Source organism: Corvus cornix, chromosome 1, assembly GCF_000738735.6.
Source record: "Corvus cornix cornix isolate S_Up_H32 chromosome 1, ASM73873v5, whole genome shotgun sequence".
Lineage (NCBI taxonomy): Eukaryota > Metazoa > Chordata > Aves > Passeriformes > Corvidae > Corvus > Corvus cornix.
This window is the reverse complement of record NC_046332.1, coordinates 17,272,029-17,291,041: the sequence shown is the minus strand read 5'-3', so window position 1 is coordinate 17,291,041 and position 19,013 is coordinate 17,272,029. Positions and strand designations below refer to the sequence as shown.

At 37.8% G+C, this 19,013-nt stretch overlaps 1 protein-coding gene across 9 annotated transcripts in view; it reads left to right on the top strand.

Annotated features, from left to right (window-relative positions):
* Positions 1 to 19,013, top strand: part of PHLDB2 (pleckstrin homology like domain family B member 2) — a 118,803-nt gene extending 99,790 nt beyond the window's left edge. For 6 of the 9 annotated variants that reach the window (XM_019283799.3, XM_039557405.1, XM_039557421.1 and 3 more), the window contains 8 exons: positions 424 to 564; positions 1,139 to 1,238; positions 8,509 to 8,716; positions 10,490 to 10,580; positions 11,004 to 11,150; positions 13,506 to 13,725; positions 16,286 to 16,371; positions 17,056 to 19,013. In XM_019283799.3, coding sequence (XP_019139344.1) covers positions 424 to 564; positions 1,139 to 1,238; positions 8,509 to 8,716; positions 10,490 to 10,580; positions 11,004 to 11,150; positions 13,506 to 13,725; positions 16,286 to 16,371; positions 17,056 to 17,196 — 1,134 coding nt within the window. In that variant the 3' untranslated portion in view covers positions 17,197 to 19,013. The remainder of the gene's footprint in view (positions 1 to 423; positions 565 to 1,138; positions 1,239 to 8,508; positions 8,717 to 10,489; positions 10,581 to 11,003; positions 11,151 to 13,505; positions 13,726 to 16,285; positions 16,372 to 17,055) is intronic. The other 3 variants (XM_039557418.1, XM_039557409.1, XM_039557427.1) reach the window with 2 other exon arrangements.

The following is a 19,013-nucleotide window of genomic DNA, read 5'->3' as shown; positions in this document are numbered from 1 at the left end:
TATTCAGGAGCCCTTGTAACTGTCAGAGGCCCTGCAGCAATAATGTATGTATGAACTCCTAAATTAAATTTTCATATACATTTGAACAATGCCTTTTAAAAGCTGTATGGTTTTAAGCCACCAATTGATTAGAATAACTTCTAGGGGAAAGTTTTCCTTTGTAATTGGGTTCCACTTGTACACTAGACTTGAATTTTTAACACCAAAGAAAAGGTACAGGGACATGTACATAAAATGTGCACATGAATTTAATGCATTTTTTTAATCACTGTAATGTGATGGAAAGCACTGTGAAGCAGGAGGTGCTCTGTATGTTAGATTTTGTTCTTTCCAGACTATCATCTTCAGTATTTTCCATATAGAGTATAACTGAGCAAGTGCATCAATTCATTTTGTCAAAACTGTAATGAATTCCCCGTGAAGCATTTCAGAAATCTGGAGGAGCGCAAGAAGCAGCACAGGGAGTGCACGTACCTGAGCGATACTTTACCCCGCAAGAAAACTGCCCCGTCTGTGTCTCCCCACTTCAACAGCGCCACGCTGGGACGCAACATCACAAACAAAGTACGTGGCTGCTGCTACTCACAGCCTTCCAGCCTCTGCAGGAAATCCTGTGTTGTGTTAGAGGGAAGGCTGGGTAGCACCCTAAGCATTATGTAACCCCCCAAATTCACATATCAAGTTGACTTTGAATGGACTTCAGGTTTATTAACAAATGGGAATGTATATGAAACCCTCTGCACTTCCAGCCATTCTTCTGACCTCTGGAAATGCCATGCTGTAGTACATTAATCATAAATGCACAATTTCTGTCTCAAGGATTGTATTTTCAGGCTGGTTTAAATTGATTCTAGAGACACAACTTGTTTTCTTTCCTGCTGAAGGCCTCTAAATGGTAAAGTTATGTATAAAGTGAAAATACTCTTTATTTGTGACATGGTAAATCAACATACAGCAGGAAGGTGGAGGTACTATGAAAACATTTTGGCCTAATAGAGACTGTACATAATGGAAATATCCATGGCTGATTGATATGACATGACATTAATATCCATGACAAAGCACATTATTTTGCCATTGCTGATAAAATAAGTCTTGAAATACAGTTTTAAGCACGTATTTACAAAATTTCCTGCAGGGACATTTACCATTAGGACAGAGCAACAGCTGTGGCAGTGTACTTCCTCACTGCCTGGCAACCATGACCAAAGACTCGGAGTCGAGAAGGATGCACAAAGGTAAGACCTTTTCATTGTTTCATTTCTGTTTAAAATCAGTGTTCAATTCTTCATAAATAAGCCTGAAACAGACAAACAGACATGTAAAATAAAAGTTTACTTCTTGGTGACAAAAGCAAGCTCTAAATGTAATTGATTTTTTGATATTGGCAAAATAAGATGTTAATATTAGGACGTAGGTGCATGTGTAGTTTTGAAGTACACGGTCACCAAATATAATCCAGTACACAAGAAAAGTATATTGAAAGTACACATTGTGTTAACTGGGTAATTTCTGTGAGTGATTTTGAAGCAATATATTATATGTTTTCTTTTTTTCCTTCCCTTTTTTTTTTATGTTGGGATTTAAAAATTGTTTTTCACAGGCACATGTTTTTGCTTGGATAAATTCCCCAGAGAGAGATAACTTTAAGAAGCTGTGACTGTGGTATTATAAGTGGTCTTAAATATTTGGGCTACAAAATAGGAAGGAAGAGAGCTGTTCTGTTGTGGATAGATGGCTGTGTTTTTTAATAGGGATACAGCAATTGCAGATCCAAAAGCAAGCTACACCTCTGAAACGTGATCTTGTAGGCTATGGGATTCTGTGTCTGTTGTTTGTTGACTTGAGTCAATACACCTATTTTCTGCCTTAATGAGATGTATTATTGATGTGTCCCATCTTCAAAAGGAAGCACTCCTCAGTGCCATCTGTCAGTTTATTTTCTTTCCAGCATCTGCATCACCATTATCAATATCAGTGCAAGAGGTCCTTGTGTAGAACTGCACTAACTGAGCCTGAGCTGAGCTAGATCCACCCCGTTGTTACAGGACTTGTCAGAGCTTGCAGCTATTAAAGATCACGGCAGTGACTGACGTCAGTCATATGCACCAAGATGACTTAATGCAGGGATGGAACAAGCAAGCTGAGAAAGGATCGTGACTTACTACAGCCCCTTTATAGCGCTGATCCAGTTGTGATTTGTTGGTTTTGAGCTGTAGTTATGCAGCAGGCCTTACACAAGTCTGCAGTGTTGTGGCTAACTTACCTTTACGTATTTCAGGTACAATACAAAAGGAGCTTCATGCTCAGCTTGGAAAGCGTCCTTGATGTAACGCGTGTGCAAAGGTGGAATAGCTTGCAATTACGTTCAGACTCACCACTGTGATGTTATTTCTGTCTGAAAATCAATAGGGATATTTTGGCTAAACTTTGACAAGAGATCAAGTATTTAAAATTGGAAATATTTCTGTAAAACAGTTGCAAAGAGTGTTAGTGTGTGACCTAAAACACAACTTTAAAGTGTTACCAAACCTAACACAGGCAAGGGTTTTAAAAGTAAATCACTTCTAATGTTAAATTTTTTGTCACGGTGAAATTAAGACAGTCTAAGAGTAGATTTCTTGTCTTAAGAGTGAGAAAGAGAGAAACCTCACGAATCAAAATCGAATTATGGCATGACAAAGAAGAGAGGCAGGGGAGAATGAGCAAGATGTATTCATTGGGGCAGCTGGCATAGCACTTTTCGTATGCCGTTGAGGAATCATGTGCTATACTGCTCATCATACTAGTTGGCTGTTATTTTTTGAAAGATCAACAGTTTGAATGGAAATAGAAAATTATGAAGAGAGCCTTAAGGGATTAATTTGTACTGGGAAAGAGAACAGTTCTAGATGTCCTCTTCTGAAACATTAGCTTTGCCAAAGGGAAACAATGCTGCTGACAGGTGCTTTATTTGAACTGTCACAGGATTTTCAAAGAGTCGTTAACAGGAAGGATATAGGAACACAAGGATCATTCGTGGCCTCTCTTAGTACTTACTAAAGGGTTTATTCCCTTTCTGTTCAACCTCAAGCTCCTTGAATTTATTGCTGTTGGAGGAACTTGAAGAGTATAACTGCTTTTGCACTGAAGTGCCATGTTTCTAGGTTGGGGAAAGCTCCTTTGTCTGGGTAACACACCACAAAAGTGTTTGCAGGGCTCTTTCTGCACTGCAGTGCAGAACTCAGCAAGGACAGGAATATCCAAGCCAGGTGGCTGGAGTCAGATCCCAGAGAATTTCTATCCAGCTATACAGAAGAGCTGGAAAAAACAGCCTTCAAGCACCTTTCATTCAGCTTCACAGGTAAAGCCTTAATAAATGTCATGGTTTGAGCAGGGAAGGGACTGAGTTTAACTTGGTGGGATTTCTGGTTTCCCCTCACACTTTATACCCATGCTCAGCACACAGAGGGAAAACAAACTTTCTTCAAAGTCAAAAGTAAAGAAAATGCATTTCTGTGGAACAGTGAGATTTGGGTCATGTTTTGAACAGGATGTACTGCTTCAAAGCACCACACAAGACCACTGAAATGGAATATCAGCATCCATTAAAATTCTGAAATCTTACTTGTCCTCCACTAAAATCAACGGGACTTGAGCCTGAGTAACTAAGATTAATTTCAGCAGACATCTTTAAATACATCTTTGAAAACCAAGCCAAATGTCATGTCAATGAATGTCCTTGGAGATGTTTTTTTATTCCATCACCAATGATAAATGTTTATTTTATAATAAATACAGATAATTTATTATAAAAACATTCTTGAGGTAGATCAGGTTTGCCTTTTCAGACTAAGTTAATATTTTTCAGAAGATTTATGAACAAATCAGTGGAACTCCATAAATGTAAAGAGTCTGATTATACTGATAAATACGAGCTCTCTAATCTTCCTGCTCCAAAAGTTAGTTGTTCACCTAAAAAAGGTGATGAATAGATAAAAAGTGTTCTCTACCTATCATGTGTAGTGAGTCAGCTCTTGCTTTCCCTGCGTTTCTTTCCCCACTTGACAGGTTTTTCACTCCATCAGTTTTCTGTGGTCAAGGTGATATATTGCAAACAACATGGGCGTCTTGGCTTCCTGATACCTTGGGCATAGGGCTGCACCCAGTGCACTGGAACTGGGCTCAGTGGTGAGCCAGGGTCTCACATGATAAATGCCACTTCATCCACTCAGTCTGGAGTCCTGGCTATCAAGCAGTGACCCACAAACTGCTGTCCAAAGAGGATGATGTGCTCCAGAAGTCCTATTAATAGGACCTGTGCTCCTTCAGGCTTGACAGCATTGAGCAAAGTTCTAGATCAGATGTTCTGGTGTGTGCATATAGATCTGAAAACAAGTCTATTCAATGCTGGCTGGAGGCAGCAGCAGCTCAGCTGGTTTAAAGATATTATCTGAGTGTTATCACTACACTAGTCATGGTCTGAATTGAGTTTTCTCCAATATGCTTTCTCCAGTTTTTCTTATTTCAGTCCAAGAAGGTAAATGTAAAAGTCTGAGCTGAAAAAAAAGCAAAGTTAAAAGTGAAATCAAGAAATTAAGAGCAGCAACTTGGGTTTGAACATGGATTTCAATCTCATTTGTTTTATGAAGAAACAAGTAATATCTATGAATAAATTTTAGGCTGGATGCAGTAGTAAATATTTTCATAGGTTTTTAATTATTAAATAGTCTGTATTCCAGGACTATCAAGCGGTGTTCAGTCAGTCATGTGAGTTCAATAATTGTTATGGAAAGAAACAGTCACTCTCAGTAATCATAGCTTGAGTTAAGAGCAACTTAAATGTTTTAGAGGACACATATTTGTTTTAAATCATTAGTGGAAAAAGGTATTTCTTAGCAGCCATTCATGAGGTATTTTTGAAGGACTGTATTTATAAATTCACGTGCTGTGTACATGCCTTTGTACCCAAACCATATGCAAAAACAGAATGAAGAAGCTGCTATTTGGTACAATCTTGAGACCTCACCCTGCGCAGTTGGAGGCTTGGGGCTCACAGGGAGTTCTGGGTGCCAGAAGCTTGCACAAGGACAGGCAGGAGCAAGGAGGGTTAGCTAATGCAGTCCCATGGACTGCAGGATGGACTCCAGAAGGGAAGAAGGAATGGTTAGCTGGGAATTAAGGTGTAAGACCAGACACAGCACTGGGAACAAAGCTGTTGGGACAGAGAAGTTAGGTACCAGCGAGATGATTATTTCTGTCCTTTCTAAGCTCTGTATAAAAAAAAAAAAACCAGTATACTGCAAGCAAGGGATATTTGTTCAAACAATTTAGAAATTTTTCAAAGCAGTCTGCCTTTTTTGTTTGTTTATCACTCTTTTTCTTGTCAAACTCAGGAAAAAACAGAAAAGGTATGAAAACATCCCTTTCCTTGGCTGTATCTCTCATGTGATGTTTTTCCAAAAGTACCAGTTGAATCAGCACTGTCAAGTAGTTCCCAGACTCTTGAAAAACTTTTAACTAATGGTTAAATAATGATAGCACTTCAAAAATACTTTTTTTCCTGCTGTCAAATAACCTGTCACAACAAAACTTCTGACTTATGCTGATATCTGCAGAGCTGTGGCTTTGCACAGGCCTAATTTTTTGCTTCTTTGCTCATAGCCACACAAGTAGAGCAGAAAATTTAGAAGTCTTTGCAGATCTGTAGGTGACAATGACAAGGTAGACAGACTTCGGCTTCCTACTTTGGCATGTTTCCACACAACAAATGTATCTTGACATGTTAATGTCAATCTTTAAAAAGAAAAAAAAAAAAGAGAGAGAAAGAAGAAAGAATAGGAATAAAAGAAAAATGTAATGGGATCATTTTCATAAAGTACTATTGGGTTTTTTACATACTTGACAGTGCCACTTTTAATAACAGCTTTCACTTTTAGTTCTACCCTCACCATAATTTTGTGGTGGTATACCTGGCTCTTGTGATTCTGCAGTAACTCCTTTGGAATGCTTTTCTTTGATGACATGGCTTTATGGATAATTGCAATATTTTTCTCAACACTGTGGCTGTTAACATTGTTAAGTTTACGGGTTTGCTGCAGAGCAGTGGAGCTCTGTAGTAAAACCAATGCAACAACAAACATTTTAGCTCCTGTATCAGCTTAGACTTGACTGATACTAATCTTGGCTTGTAGGAAAATTTTAGTTAAGTACTGGATTTTACAAGGAGTCTAATATTTTTAAGTGCATGTTATGTAAATAGGCACCTGAGCAGTTAAAAATTCCTTGAACAACAGATGGTGCCTACCCAATGTGTAGGTGTGGCTGTGATGGAGGCAGCTTGGTTGTGAAGCCTGGTGGTGTTGGTACACAGCTGATCCTGAGCTTTGAGCTGCCTGTTGAAGATAAAAGGAGAACACTGAATTATGCTTTGTTTCCATGAATGCATCTCATTTTGCAACCTAACAAATGTTGATTTCTTGCAGTGTTTAGTTACATTTGCATGATTGCATAAATTTAACTGATAAATGTTTTCCTCAAAAATGTGTTCTTTATCTTAGGGGATAGAGCATTTGTAGCACTGCTATGCTGCTCTATGCCTTTTAGATGGGTTTATTTTTCAGTGAAATATAAAATATGGAATTAAGATTTCTGAGTAGGCAAGGATTTGTAGAGGGCTCAACAGAAAAACATGCATTTGAATAAAGTTTTTCAGTAATTAATTTTTTTCTCTCTTTCCCTAATGAATCACTGATTACCATTTCACAGAAGCAATTAGTCATTCCAAAGGTTCGAGCATGAAAGGTAATTGCTTATCTGCAATAACAGAAGCATTTGTCAAAATAAGAGGGAAAAAAGCAAACTGCATATGAATCAGTAACACCTGTGTTGTGTGATGCTATTACTTATGACTACTGAGGTGTCTTTGTGTCCCTTTTGTCTCTTTTACTAATCGATGCAATTGAACTTTTATTGAAATTTAGTGTTCTTTTAAATGGCAAATGAGTCCTATTAGTTCCTTAGAAACCAGCTTTAACTATCTCCAAGAAAGTTTTGTATGGTACAGAGGGAAGTGAGGAGGAAACTAACTTGGAAATGCTTGTATGGCACAGTTTCTTTAATGACATGCTTTAATCATTCAGCTGCAGACACACTTTTCAGATAACTGCAGTTGTTGGCTCTATGAACTGGGACTCTCCCAGCTCTGGCATGGCAAAAAATACCAGAGAGTAACCTTGTATGTACAGATAGGGAATGAGAATAAGGCAGAAAAATATTTGCACTTTAAGCATGTTTTCCTCACATTGGTGTCTTAATGGTGTCTAGTAAAAACTTTTATCTGGACCTTGCTGCGTTTGTACATTTGTCTGCACTTTTCCTGTGTCTGTTTATCTTAAATATGTGGAATGTCAGTTGCTGCCTTCCTGTAAGAATGTGAGGTTTTCATGTAGTCTATCAGTGCTTCCTAATCTCCAGCTCTGCCAGCAGCTCAGAATTTGGGTCAGGAATGTGCAGAGAATATTATAAACCTGACTGAGTATCAGAAATGTGAGAAAGTCTCACTTCTTGCATTCATTGAAGGGAAAGATGAGCAGTGCCAGTTGCATTTGTAATCACATAGATTGAAAAACCCTTAAAAGGGCACTGTAAAATACTTCAGCAGTTAAAATGACAACTGTCATTTATACTCTCCTCTTCATCAGGCAAGCTCAACATCCTCTCTCTAAGTCTGCGTTACTTTCAAAGTGCAATGGAGACACAGGGTAAAAATAATTGTGAAGAGACATTTTCAAAGGACACAAAGCCAAACAAAGTTCCTTGTGTTCAAGAAGGATGACTTCAGAAAAAAATGTTTTTGTGAAAATATAGCAGCAGAGCCTTTGAATGAATCTTATTTTTCTTCAAGATCATTGAGCTATAAGGATCTGCTTCAATTCTATAGGGTGAACTGCAGTTTCAAAACTCCAGTAAAGTACCTCTATACCAGTAACTATGATTCTATAACAAGCAGTCAGTATTATTTCAGCTGAAACTAAGAGTCCAATTGTAGTTACCAGAAGGCAAAGTTTTCCCAAAGAGACAAAAAAAAATCCATATTCAATAAAGTCCACCAGACAAGTACTCAAGAATATTCAATATCAGGACGTTTTTCCTTTTTCTCTAATTAGTCAGTGTCATTTCTTCTAAATCTCCGAATTTAACTGCATTACTTTCCAAATTAGGCCTAAGTTTAATCTTAAAATGTAAATTTCATTTGTTCAAATTAGATTTTCATAATACACATACAAGAACATAGATTGAAAAGTCAGCTATACTAATATGCATATATTTGAATCCATCATAGATAAAACAGGTATTTAAAGCTTTTATTTCAGTGTGACTAACTTGTAAATTAACTGCAATATTGTAGTACCTTGCTCACAGCGCAGTAAAGACTGAGGTGATGTTCAAAACACCTGTGCAGCTAACAAGTTATGCTCCTGTCACATAATTTTTGTGTAAAATCAATGTTTCCTCTGTACTTTATAGGGTACAACCATCAGCGCATCTGTGAAAACCAAAGGCAGAAGTCTCCAGAATTCTACAGCAGAACAGCATCAGAATCCAATGTGTATTTGAACAGTTTCCATTACCCAGATCGTAGTTACAAGGACCATGCCTTTGATACATTAAGCTTAGACAGTTCTGACAGTATGGAGACAAGCATATCAGCGTGCTCACCAGATAACATTTCCAGGTAAATCTTCTTTCCTTCTGATCCTGCAGTGGTCATAGGGGCATAATGAAAAAAGAGAATATGTACATGTACATGTTGACACTGCGATAGTGTGAATGCTGCTGATCGGTTAAGAAAATGTAAGATCATTCGACAGGCATCATATTTGTGTAGCTTCTCATAATCAGGTTTAACTACTTCTCACCTATTTTTTGAAAGATGGAAAATAAAAATATAGAGAAGTTAAGTGATAATGCTGAAGTCTACAGAGCAGTCAGTGCTTCCTCTCCTGGTCACTACAGAGAAGGAATTTCCTCTGATAAGAAATTTCTCAAGGACATCTGCCATTGATGACGTACCCTTGTTCCACAAGCCCACCATGTTAACCAACTAGATGCTTAAGCTGAAACACTTAGGCTTCCTCCAACAGTCTTTTTGCCCTTTTCTCTCCCTTTTCTGGGTCAGTAAAAATTAAGAGATGACACTGAAAGGCTTGCTTTTCCCATCCTCAGAGGCTGTCAGCTCAGACACCATTTCTCAGATGAAAGAAATTTCCATGATCTGTGTTAAAAGTCCAGATGAGTCTCAAAATTGTGTGCAAACAATTTTCTCGTGACAGTCTGTTTTTCATTTCTGACACTATGGTAGTGCTTTCATTCCTGCTCACAGTCCAGCCCCAGCAGTTTCAGAAGCATAAACAGAGGCTGATAATTAAGTACAGATTTGTCGCAGCACTATGAATCCCTTGTGAACACAAGGCCAACTTTTTTGGCTAGCATGCTGTGTTTTACTTAGCATCTGTTTGCTGGGTCAGGGAAGCCCCCTGATTTCCCCTTTTAGTCATTATCACTGTTAAGAGTTTCAGAAAATACCAGTGGCAGTCATTCTGCTGGGTGGTTTGTTTGGGCTTTTTTGCATTGGTTGTTTTTGCTTTTTTTAAAGGAAAAACATTAGGACTGGGGTTTTGAGGATTTCTGTTTTAAAGGGATAGTCAGCAAGTTTCTGATAGGTGGAGACAGGCTGGGAACTAACTCTCTGCATTGATCTAACGTGCCAATGATGTGAAACCTTTCTCTCTCTGACTTCCTGCTCTGACCATTTGAAGGACCCTTTTGGTGCTGTCTGAGCTACCTCGGGCCATCTTCTAAGTCCCGTCTCCAGCCCAGGACTGGGAAGCTGCAACAGCTGTTGAATTTCACTGGTGCTGTTTGCTCTTGTGCTTCCCTCTGACTCTTGCAGCCAATGCCAGAAGGAAAACAAAAGCAACACAAACAAATATCCCAAATCAATACAAAAAACAGAAAGGGACCCTTTACAACAGGTCTTTCTGCTTCTCACAAGGCAAACTTTGGTGGAAGAAGAAAAGAGTGTAAGCTGATTTTGTTGATAAAATCTGAAAGATAGGCAGTTATTTCTCCTTGACAAAATTTCCCTTTAGCAAAATTAATTCAGGCTGTTATAGATGGTGTTTGAGAATATTTTCTAGCCGTATCAGACTTTAAAGAAAAACAATGTATGATGCTTTGTTCTGACCTATTTAAAATGTATGTTATATTCTACCACGTTTAAGGTGAGAGAATCACTTTTTTTCTAGAAATGCTTAAAGTATGGAAGAAACAGAACTGCTGTAGTCATTCACAACTCACCAAACATACCTCTTTTTTTGTTAGTGGCTACTGCACTGAATTGGATCAGAACACTATCAACTCTGTTCTTAAACTATGTTGGACTGCAAAATATTTATTTAAATACCAACTATTCCTTTAAATAAGAAATAATGGGTCTTTTTTGCAGTGCTAGCACTTCAAACGTTGCAAGAATAGAGGAGATGGAGAGACTTCTCAAACAAGCGCATGCTGAAAAGACTCGGCTTCTTGAGACCAGGGTAAGCATAATTTTGAATAACTAAGAGTAGGCATGTTAGTTTGGATAATGTTCTCCTAAATGCAACATAGAACCCTACCCAGCTTATACCTAATAGACACTTAAAAATTACCTCTTTCCCCTTGGCTTGACCTCACACTACAACCTTGAGCCCATATGCAATATCTGCTATCTCAAAGGGCGAGTTGATGGCAAAATCCCATCAGAAACTTGGTCAGCATTAGTTTGACACCTGCTGGGGAAGCTGCTTAAGAAGAACCTTCATTTCTATTTGCAATTCTTATTCTGAATTTCAGTCCACAGTGCTGGACATATATTTCTGCCTATTTAAGGGACAAAAAGGTATTTAGCCCTAGCTTAGAAATGACATTGCCAACTATAGTTTCACATATAATTGAAGTTCTGTGTGTGCTGTGGTATCTAGGAACGGGAGATGGAAGCTAAGAAAAGAGCTCTGGAAGAAGAAAAACGCCGCAGAGAGCAACTGGAGAAAAGACTGGAGGAAGAAACAAGCCAGAGGCAAAAACTAATTGAAAAGGAAGTCAAAATACGTGAGAAACAAAGAGCACAGGTCAGATAATGTGGATGTGAAGTGGTTTTGAAGTGTAAGGCTTCCCCTTCATATACAGAAAGGACTAAGTGTATTTCTGCCAATGGTAAACAGGACTGCTTTCAGCTGAACAAATGGATTTAGTATTTCTGAGGTGCAATTCCTTTGCTAGAAGTATGTTTGGGCTCTTGGAGCCAAGTATTCATTTAAAGTTAGATAACAGCATAGGTATCTATTTAGCATTTTATATATAAAGTATCAATATTAATCCTATAACGTTTGTTACTGAATACAGGCAGAGCAGAATTGTTTGGCCAGAACAACAGAAATTTGTGTGTTAATTTTATAAAGCATTGGTGTGGAGCTGGTGGGTTTTGATTTGTTTAGTTTTTTCTTTTAATGCATAAAATACCTTGAAATGTGTATTATTACTTCCAAACATTTGACCGAAAAGGAAAAGACAGATAAGGAAGTTTTTTCAGCTCCCCATCTACAGCAGAGAGTAAATATTATTCTCTTCTAAAATTAATGGGACTATACAATGAGAAATATTACTTAATTTTAAAAGTTTTACTTTCTACATATTTTTGCTTCTTCTCAGGCTTAGAGGTACCTTGAGTTTTCTGTAGGCTTAGGGTCTTACCTATTTGTTTATTCCTCCAAAACCAATAACATCTATAAGGTACAGCAAATAGACTAGGCAGTCATTGCTAGTACACCAGAGCAAGAAAATGTCTCCATCTTAATAGAAGTATTTGAGTGCAGAAGTTTCCATGTCATATTGGAATATCTTTCTGGTTTTATCTGTGCTACCTTTGCTGATGGTTAACCAGCTGTTTCTAGTTAAATAGACTCATTCCCTTGTTTTTATATAAAGTGTAATTATGAATGCTAAATTTTACTTGCTTGGTTGCCTTCTATTTTTCTAAGAAATTTTGTTGACAACTCAAGTATGGCGTAAACAACGATGCAATGCTGATATCTTTATCCCAAATTAGAGCGTGCACGTGTTGTAATAGAATGTCCTGTCAGTTACTGCTAATTGGCAGACTTGGCAGAGAGGCTGAAGGCTGAATTGGCAGGAAGACAAAAACTGTCTGTCAAAAATTACTGGGTTTTTTTCTTTTTTCTTTCCTTTGTACAGTGAGACCAATTTTTTGTTCCCCCACTTAAAAACGTAAATGAGAGGAAGAAACTCCACCCTTGCACTTGCCAGAACTGGTGCCAGCTTGTACCATACAGCACTGCATAATTTTAGAAGGGTGCTAAGGGTTCTTGTGGGCAACACAGCTCCTATTGCACCAAGAGGCTCCTAAGAATGCAATGAGGGAAAATCCCTTTGATTTGAGACTCACAGTGGGATTTAACAAGCTAACTTTAGGAATGGAGCAGGGGCAGATTAGTTTCTCCAGGTCACTGACTTCTCTGGAGTCTAGAGGGAGAAAGGGAGATGCTCCTTTCACAGATCTTGAAAGCACCTAAAATCAGCTTCTGTTCCGAAGTAGCCTCTCTCTGCTTCAACTGCGGCAGGAGCCTTCTCAGGGAGACCTGTCTTCTGTGTTTAACATGAGGGGGGTGGTGATTGTGCATAGACCCTCCAGGCACGGAGAACAAGAATATTCCCTCAGTTGGCAGAGGTTCCAAATCACTGTCTTCTCCTTGTTCTCCCAACTGACACTATCCAGGCCTGATGTAGAGTCTTGAACTGCAGTCAAGAATGAGGCACTGTCTCCTGCAGTGCTTTGCTGTCTCTTGAAGAAGGATGCACTTCAGCTCTCCATACCTAGATATCTGTGAACTAGATATCACAGTTAATTTGTTCAGCAGAAAATAATTGTTTTTTTCACTGCAACCCCTGAAACTAACTGGCAATTACAGTTCACTCCTATTATTAATGTTTCCCGCAATAGCATTTATTTATATATTATACTCTGCATGAAAATACCTGTAGCAGTAGAATTAAAGAGTGACATGTGTGCAGTGAGTATTTGATCCAGAGAAATAAAGGGTTTGCTTAACATCCTACATATGAAGTTCTTGGACTTCATCTAAGGTAGCAACACACCCTTACATTTAATTAATGTCTTCTCTAAGACAACTTTTCTGTGCTGTGGCCCCTATTTTACCAGCTTATCAGCTGTTGATTTCAAGAAACTTCTATGCTCTCTCTGGCTTTTACAAAGGTAGCCAACACTGTAAAGTTAGAAGTTTAAAGAATTTTTCAAGAAAAATACAGCTGCAGTAAAAGCTCTTTATTTTTCTTACATTTATTCTTAGACTCTATGAGCAGCTTTCACTTACATCCTCGCAGCAGAAAGAGTAGGAGATGATAAGGCTTCTCTTAAAAATCATATGATTTTCTTTTCTTTCCTGTAGGCCCGTCCCTTGACTCGCTATTTGCCTGTTAGAAAGGAAGACTTTGACCTGCGAAGTCACATTGAAACAGCTGGGCACAACATAGAGACCTGTTACCACATTTCTCTCACAGAGAAGACCTGCCGAGGCTTTCTGATTAAAATGGGAGGAAAAATTAAAACATGGAAAAAACGGTGGTTTGTTTTTGACAGAAACAAGAGAACTTTTACTTATTATGCAGGTAGGTTGCAGGATTGCTACTAGGGTTCATCTGTTCTTCTATCTTCTTATCAAACCTAGCTGAGTTATGAACAAGTAGGGAGTGCAGATAAAACTTAGGTTTCCATTTCATCCATTCACTTAGAGGTCATGTGAACCCTTCCCTATAGAGTTCAATCCTCATGCGAGGTAAGGCAGAATTGAGCATACAAAACAAAATAAAGAAAGAGATGCAGACGGGCAAGAGAAAAAATGGAAGATGATCAGGTTACAAGTACACGGAATAATGGGTCCACATATTTTATTTTTAAATATTATACACTTCCCCCAATGACTGAATTTCTTGTAGCCTTCATACAAGAATATAATTTATTATACTTATATTAAAATTAAATTGAATGCTTCTGCAGTCCTCCTGCTTAATGTGAAGGAAAGACTTTCAGGAAATTAAACACACATGGATTTTTTGAGTTTGCCTTATTTTGAAAGTGTAAGGAATTTCAGATGAAGAATATGCAATACTCCAAAGAGGTTTCTGTACACTAAGTTGTGTTTTACAATATCTGGAGCCATTATAAGCATTACCTTACGTTGTTATCTTAGGGTAAACCTGGAAATGGGGAATTTAAGAACATATTTCTCCAAATGCTGTGCAAATATACACGTGGTTTGATTTTGAAGTTTCAGAGGAAGCCACAAAAATAACATTGTGCTCTGAATATTTATTGTTCAGAGTCCAGAAAGAGGCATATGTAGGATGGTCATTGCTAAGAAGCAGAAGAAAACACCATGAGTACAAAAACCACCCAAACAGTTTCATTTACTTTAATGACATTACTGCTTTCCAGCATCTCATAAGGAACTTAAAATTGATGGTAGGGTTATGCATTGTTCTGTATATTTTTTAAAAGGTGTACTTGAATTCATTACGTTCATTCATTACATACCCACTGAATATTTCTTATTAGTTTGCAGTAATACAAGGAAGAATGTGACAAACATTTTTTATTTTCTTCCTAACATCTGGTTTATTGGTTAGGAAGGCCAGTAACATACAGTAGTGTTCCCATCTGGTACTGATTTTTGTCTTTTTTAGTAGTTATGTTAGCATTTAACGGTTTCATTTTTGAGTGCAGTACAGTTGCCGTAGTGTAATTTCAATTACCAACGAAAACTTTTGCTAATGTCTCAAGGACTCCAGCCAACAAGCATAGTTTTATGAGGTCTGTACCAGCTGCACTAAAATGCCTCTGCTTGTATGAGCAAGGATCTGTCAAGATCTTTAAATATGTAGTAGACTTCCAAAATATTGGTGCTGTAAATTCAGAGTAATTGAACTCTTAAGTGAATGTACTGAGATATTGCTTTAGTTCTGCCAGTGCACTGAACAAAGAATTTACCCTGAAGTCTGACAGCTTAGTGCAGTGACTGAAGCATCTGCACTTTCTGAACTGAAGCATTCAGGGAACTCTGCCAAGACTCTTGTGATGGGAGCTTGTGGATACCTGAAATAGTCTTGTAACCAAGGCCCCAGGTGGGGCTTGAAAGGAGAGTGGGTTCCCTGCCTACTTGTACTGCACAGAGAGTATGCTTTGTATAGTGCTGTATTTATCTCAATGTAATGTGTACTGTAATCTCATAATCCTATACCTCAGTGCTTCAGTACTGTTCCTCTGGGGGCTGGCAGGAAGATTCCCAAAGCTGTATTGTTTGCTCTCTGGGATTTCATTTTGCCATCACATGAAGCTTTCTGAATTGTCTGCAGCTACCCATAGGACATAAGTTGAGCTCCCCAAGTGTTTAAATGACAGCAAAATCCCTCATGGGACTGAGAAAGATGTTCTGCATGACTGTTGAGTGTTGACATGATACTATAACTTGGGGGCAGAAAGCATTATATTCCCCTAATACAAAAGTGCTGGGAGTGAAAGGAAGTTTGCCCCTCAGTGTCCACATGCAGTTGGGATGCTTCTTAACAATTTCTCTCTCCGCTGCAGGAAAATGGAGGGTGGATGCTGTGCTGCCCTCTCCTTTTTCTTGTGCAACATTATAGTGGTGACTGTTTAGTTCACATGTGAAGAAGCATTTTTCAAAAAAAGTACATGCACCAATTATGTTCTAATATAAAGGTTTTGGTGTCAGATTGTATTGAAAATTTGACTACCATTACAGTTTTCCATTGAAGGCAAACTGGAGGTCTTAGCCTGAGAACTGTATGAAGTCTGGCTGGTTTTCATGGAATGGGAAGAGTGGATGTATCTGAGACACATCTGGCCTTCTGTGAGCTAATATCCTCCATAACATTTAGACACTTCAGTGAAGGGAGTGACTTGCAAATAGATGAGGAAATTGCAAAAGCTTTTACCCTTGGAAACTAGGTGAAAAAGAAAACATATTAAAGTCAAAAATGCATCTCTCAACAAAACCAACAAACTAGTAAGAAAGGTTGAAGGTTTCTGTGGGATTTCAGAAGCGGAACTGTTAAGTCACTTATCAGCTGAACATACATGGAAATGCAAATAAAGCTTTTGCTTCTTACTGTTCATTTCAGTTCTGAAGTCTTTCTCTCTTTTCCATTTTAGACAAACATGAAACTAAATTAAAAGGTGTAATATATTTCCAAGCTATTGAAGAAGTCTATTATGATCATCTAAAGAATGCATATAAGGTAAACTTTGTTATTGGCGTTTTAACCACGTATCACATAGAGTACCCAAAGTACGGTAGTCGCTGTAAAATTAAAGGGAGAGCTAACACTATTGGGGGACAATTAAAGAAACAAAACAAATATTAAAAAAAATCCTGGAGTGTAGGAAAAGGAAGCTAATCTGTAATTATCACTATTTTGGCGTTTTTTTAATACCGATGGAAGCAGAGATAAGTGTGTCTACCTGCAAAGTGGTATTTGCTGCAAGTAGTTCTTTCGTCCAGTGGTGAGACTGCTGAAATCAGTGGCATGGACAAGTCAAGGCCTGGCTACATGCCTCTGTGCCAGGGAGGGAGTTAACTGTGCTCATGGCACCCCCAGCCTCTCATCTGTAATTTAAATGAACTGTGAACAATTTGTGAAAGCCACTGGACAGAGGGGAGGGGTTAGTTAATTGGGCATGAAACAACAGCTTGGAGCCCTGTAGTACTGTATAATAGTCTACTGGAAAAATGATGCAAAGGTGTTTATGGTGGCTACAAACACTTCAAATGCATCTCTGCTGCAATAGAAGATGCAGTGGTACAGCATTTTATCTTTCTTCTTAACCCTATTCATAAATATCCCTGTAAGCAATTCCACCTCTGGTACCAATAAATGGCTTTGATTTCATGCTTTTGATATCTTCTTTGTGTTTTATTCTAGAGTCCCAACCCATTGCTGACTTTCAGTGTTAAGACCCATGACCGCATCTACTACATGGTTGCTCCTTCTCCAGAAGCCATGAGGATCTGGATGGATGTCATTGTTACAGGCGCAGAAGGCTACACCCACTTCATGTTGTAATAAAAGGGGAGCGATAGGGCATCCTGCAATAACTAATGAAGTTAGCCATACCTAGTGACAGCTGAAAAGCCAGTGAATACCCTGAAATGTCCTCCTTATGACGTGCACCTGAAACCTCAGATTGAGAGGGGGTTAAAAATGCATTGAAAAGGGAGGCTTGTTACCTGTTTTAGTTGATTTTAATAGGAATGAACAAGCTAAAGCTGTTGAGAGAATCACAGTGCTCCAAAATGGATAATCAGGCAATTTTAATTACAGCATCTTGATTGAATGATAAGTTTCTACAAATTCTCTTATACAGAGAATGTCTTCATAAACTTACACTGAACAGTTTACAAGTATGTGTGTTCTCATTGGTATGCAAAAATTCTAGTTGTGAAACAAAAAGGTGTAATAAGCATATATTTTAATATGCAACATTTGACATTTATAGATAATTAGGTGACTTTTTAAAACTTTTAGTCAAGTATTTTATAAAAATACAAACAAGGAGCAGCCCTAAGGTACACACAGTTCTTGCCTTAGTAGTTAAGTGTTACAACAGAGCCAAAGAGTTATACAATTCCCTTATGTTTTCATATTGTTAGTTGTACCTAACTTTCTGTAAGGGGACAGTGCCAAAACTCTTAATGACCTTTAATGTAATTAAATTGTTATGATATTCTGTGTGTTCAAGCACTTAGTGGCAACAACTGTATGTTTAAAGTTTGCATCTATGGAGCTCCACAAAAAAAAAAAAAGAAAAGAGAAGAGAAGGATAGCTTTATAAAGATGCATTTTTTTCCACAAGGATGAGAAATGGAAACACATGTATTAACTTCCTCATAAAGAGGGATTTTTTTCATCTTCCCTGTTGAATAGAATAAGCTGATTCTGGACCCTACAGCAATCTTCTTTCATGTAGTAAGGTCCCAGTGTGGTTCTAATCTTACTCTTTGCCAAGTGAACGCTCTATTGAAATCTCTGAAACATTGCCTGCCTTGAAGCCAGCACCAAAATCTCTACCTATCTGAATTCTTTGGAGCCAAGCTTTCAGTCACAGAGAGTTGTTTTGTTGTTTAATGTATATCTGCACAGAATAATGCTGTCTAATAGAATAAAAAGAGAGAGGTGAGTTCTAAGAGTTTACACTAAGCAGTGTATGAATAAAAACCCCCGAAAGTTTGAAGTAGTAGGGATTGAGATTCCTAAAACGGCAAAAATACTGAGGGTGCAGTGGTCTCCCATTTTAAAATCACCTCCAAGTCCTGGAGTAATATTGCAAAAATATAAATTATTTAATTGAAATGAACTTCAAGAAAGTCTCATATTATGACCTTAAAGGGGTTCTATTTCAGTAATCAAAACTTACACGCTCTGTGGTTTGTGTACTAGAAGAAAGCACATTAGCCTTTTTTTTTTTTTCCCCTTGATGAAAAGTTAATGGTTTTTGATTAAACAAATAAACTGAAAACAGAATAGAAGTATGCTGGCAGAGTATTTTTGTTATACTTCTAAAACCCTGTAACTGTAATGAATAGGTTTGTGGTATACACAGGTGATGTGGTTGTTCTAGCATGACAAACATCAGTTTCGACTTGAATCATAAAAGAAGAGACTGTTGTTGCAAGATAATTGTTATCATCTGTGCAGATCACAGCCTGTAATCTATAATTTAAAACACTATCAGAAATAAATTGCTTTTGTTTATACAGTTATTATTTTTCCCTGATGTATCTTGATTTTATTCCTAAGTATAGTTATAAAGGTTTTCTAATAATGATTTTTGTATCCTGCATGATGCAATGAAGGCATTTCAATAAACATTTTTAAAAATA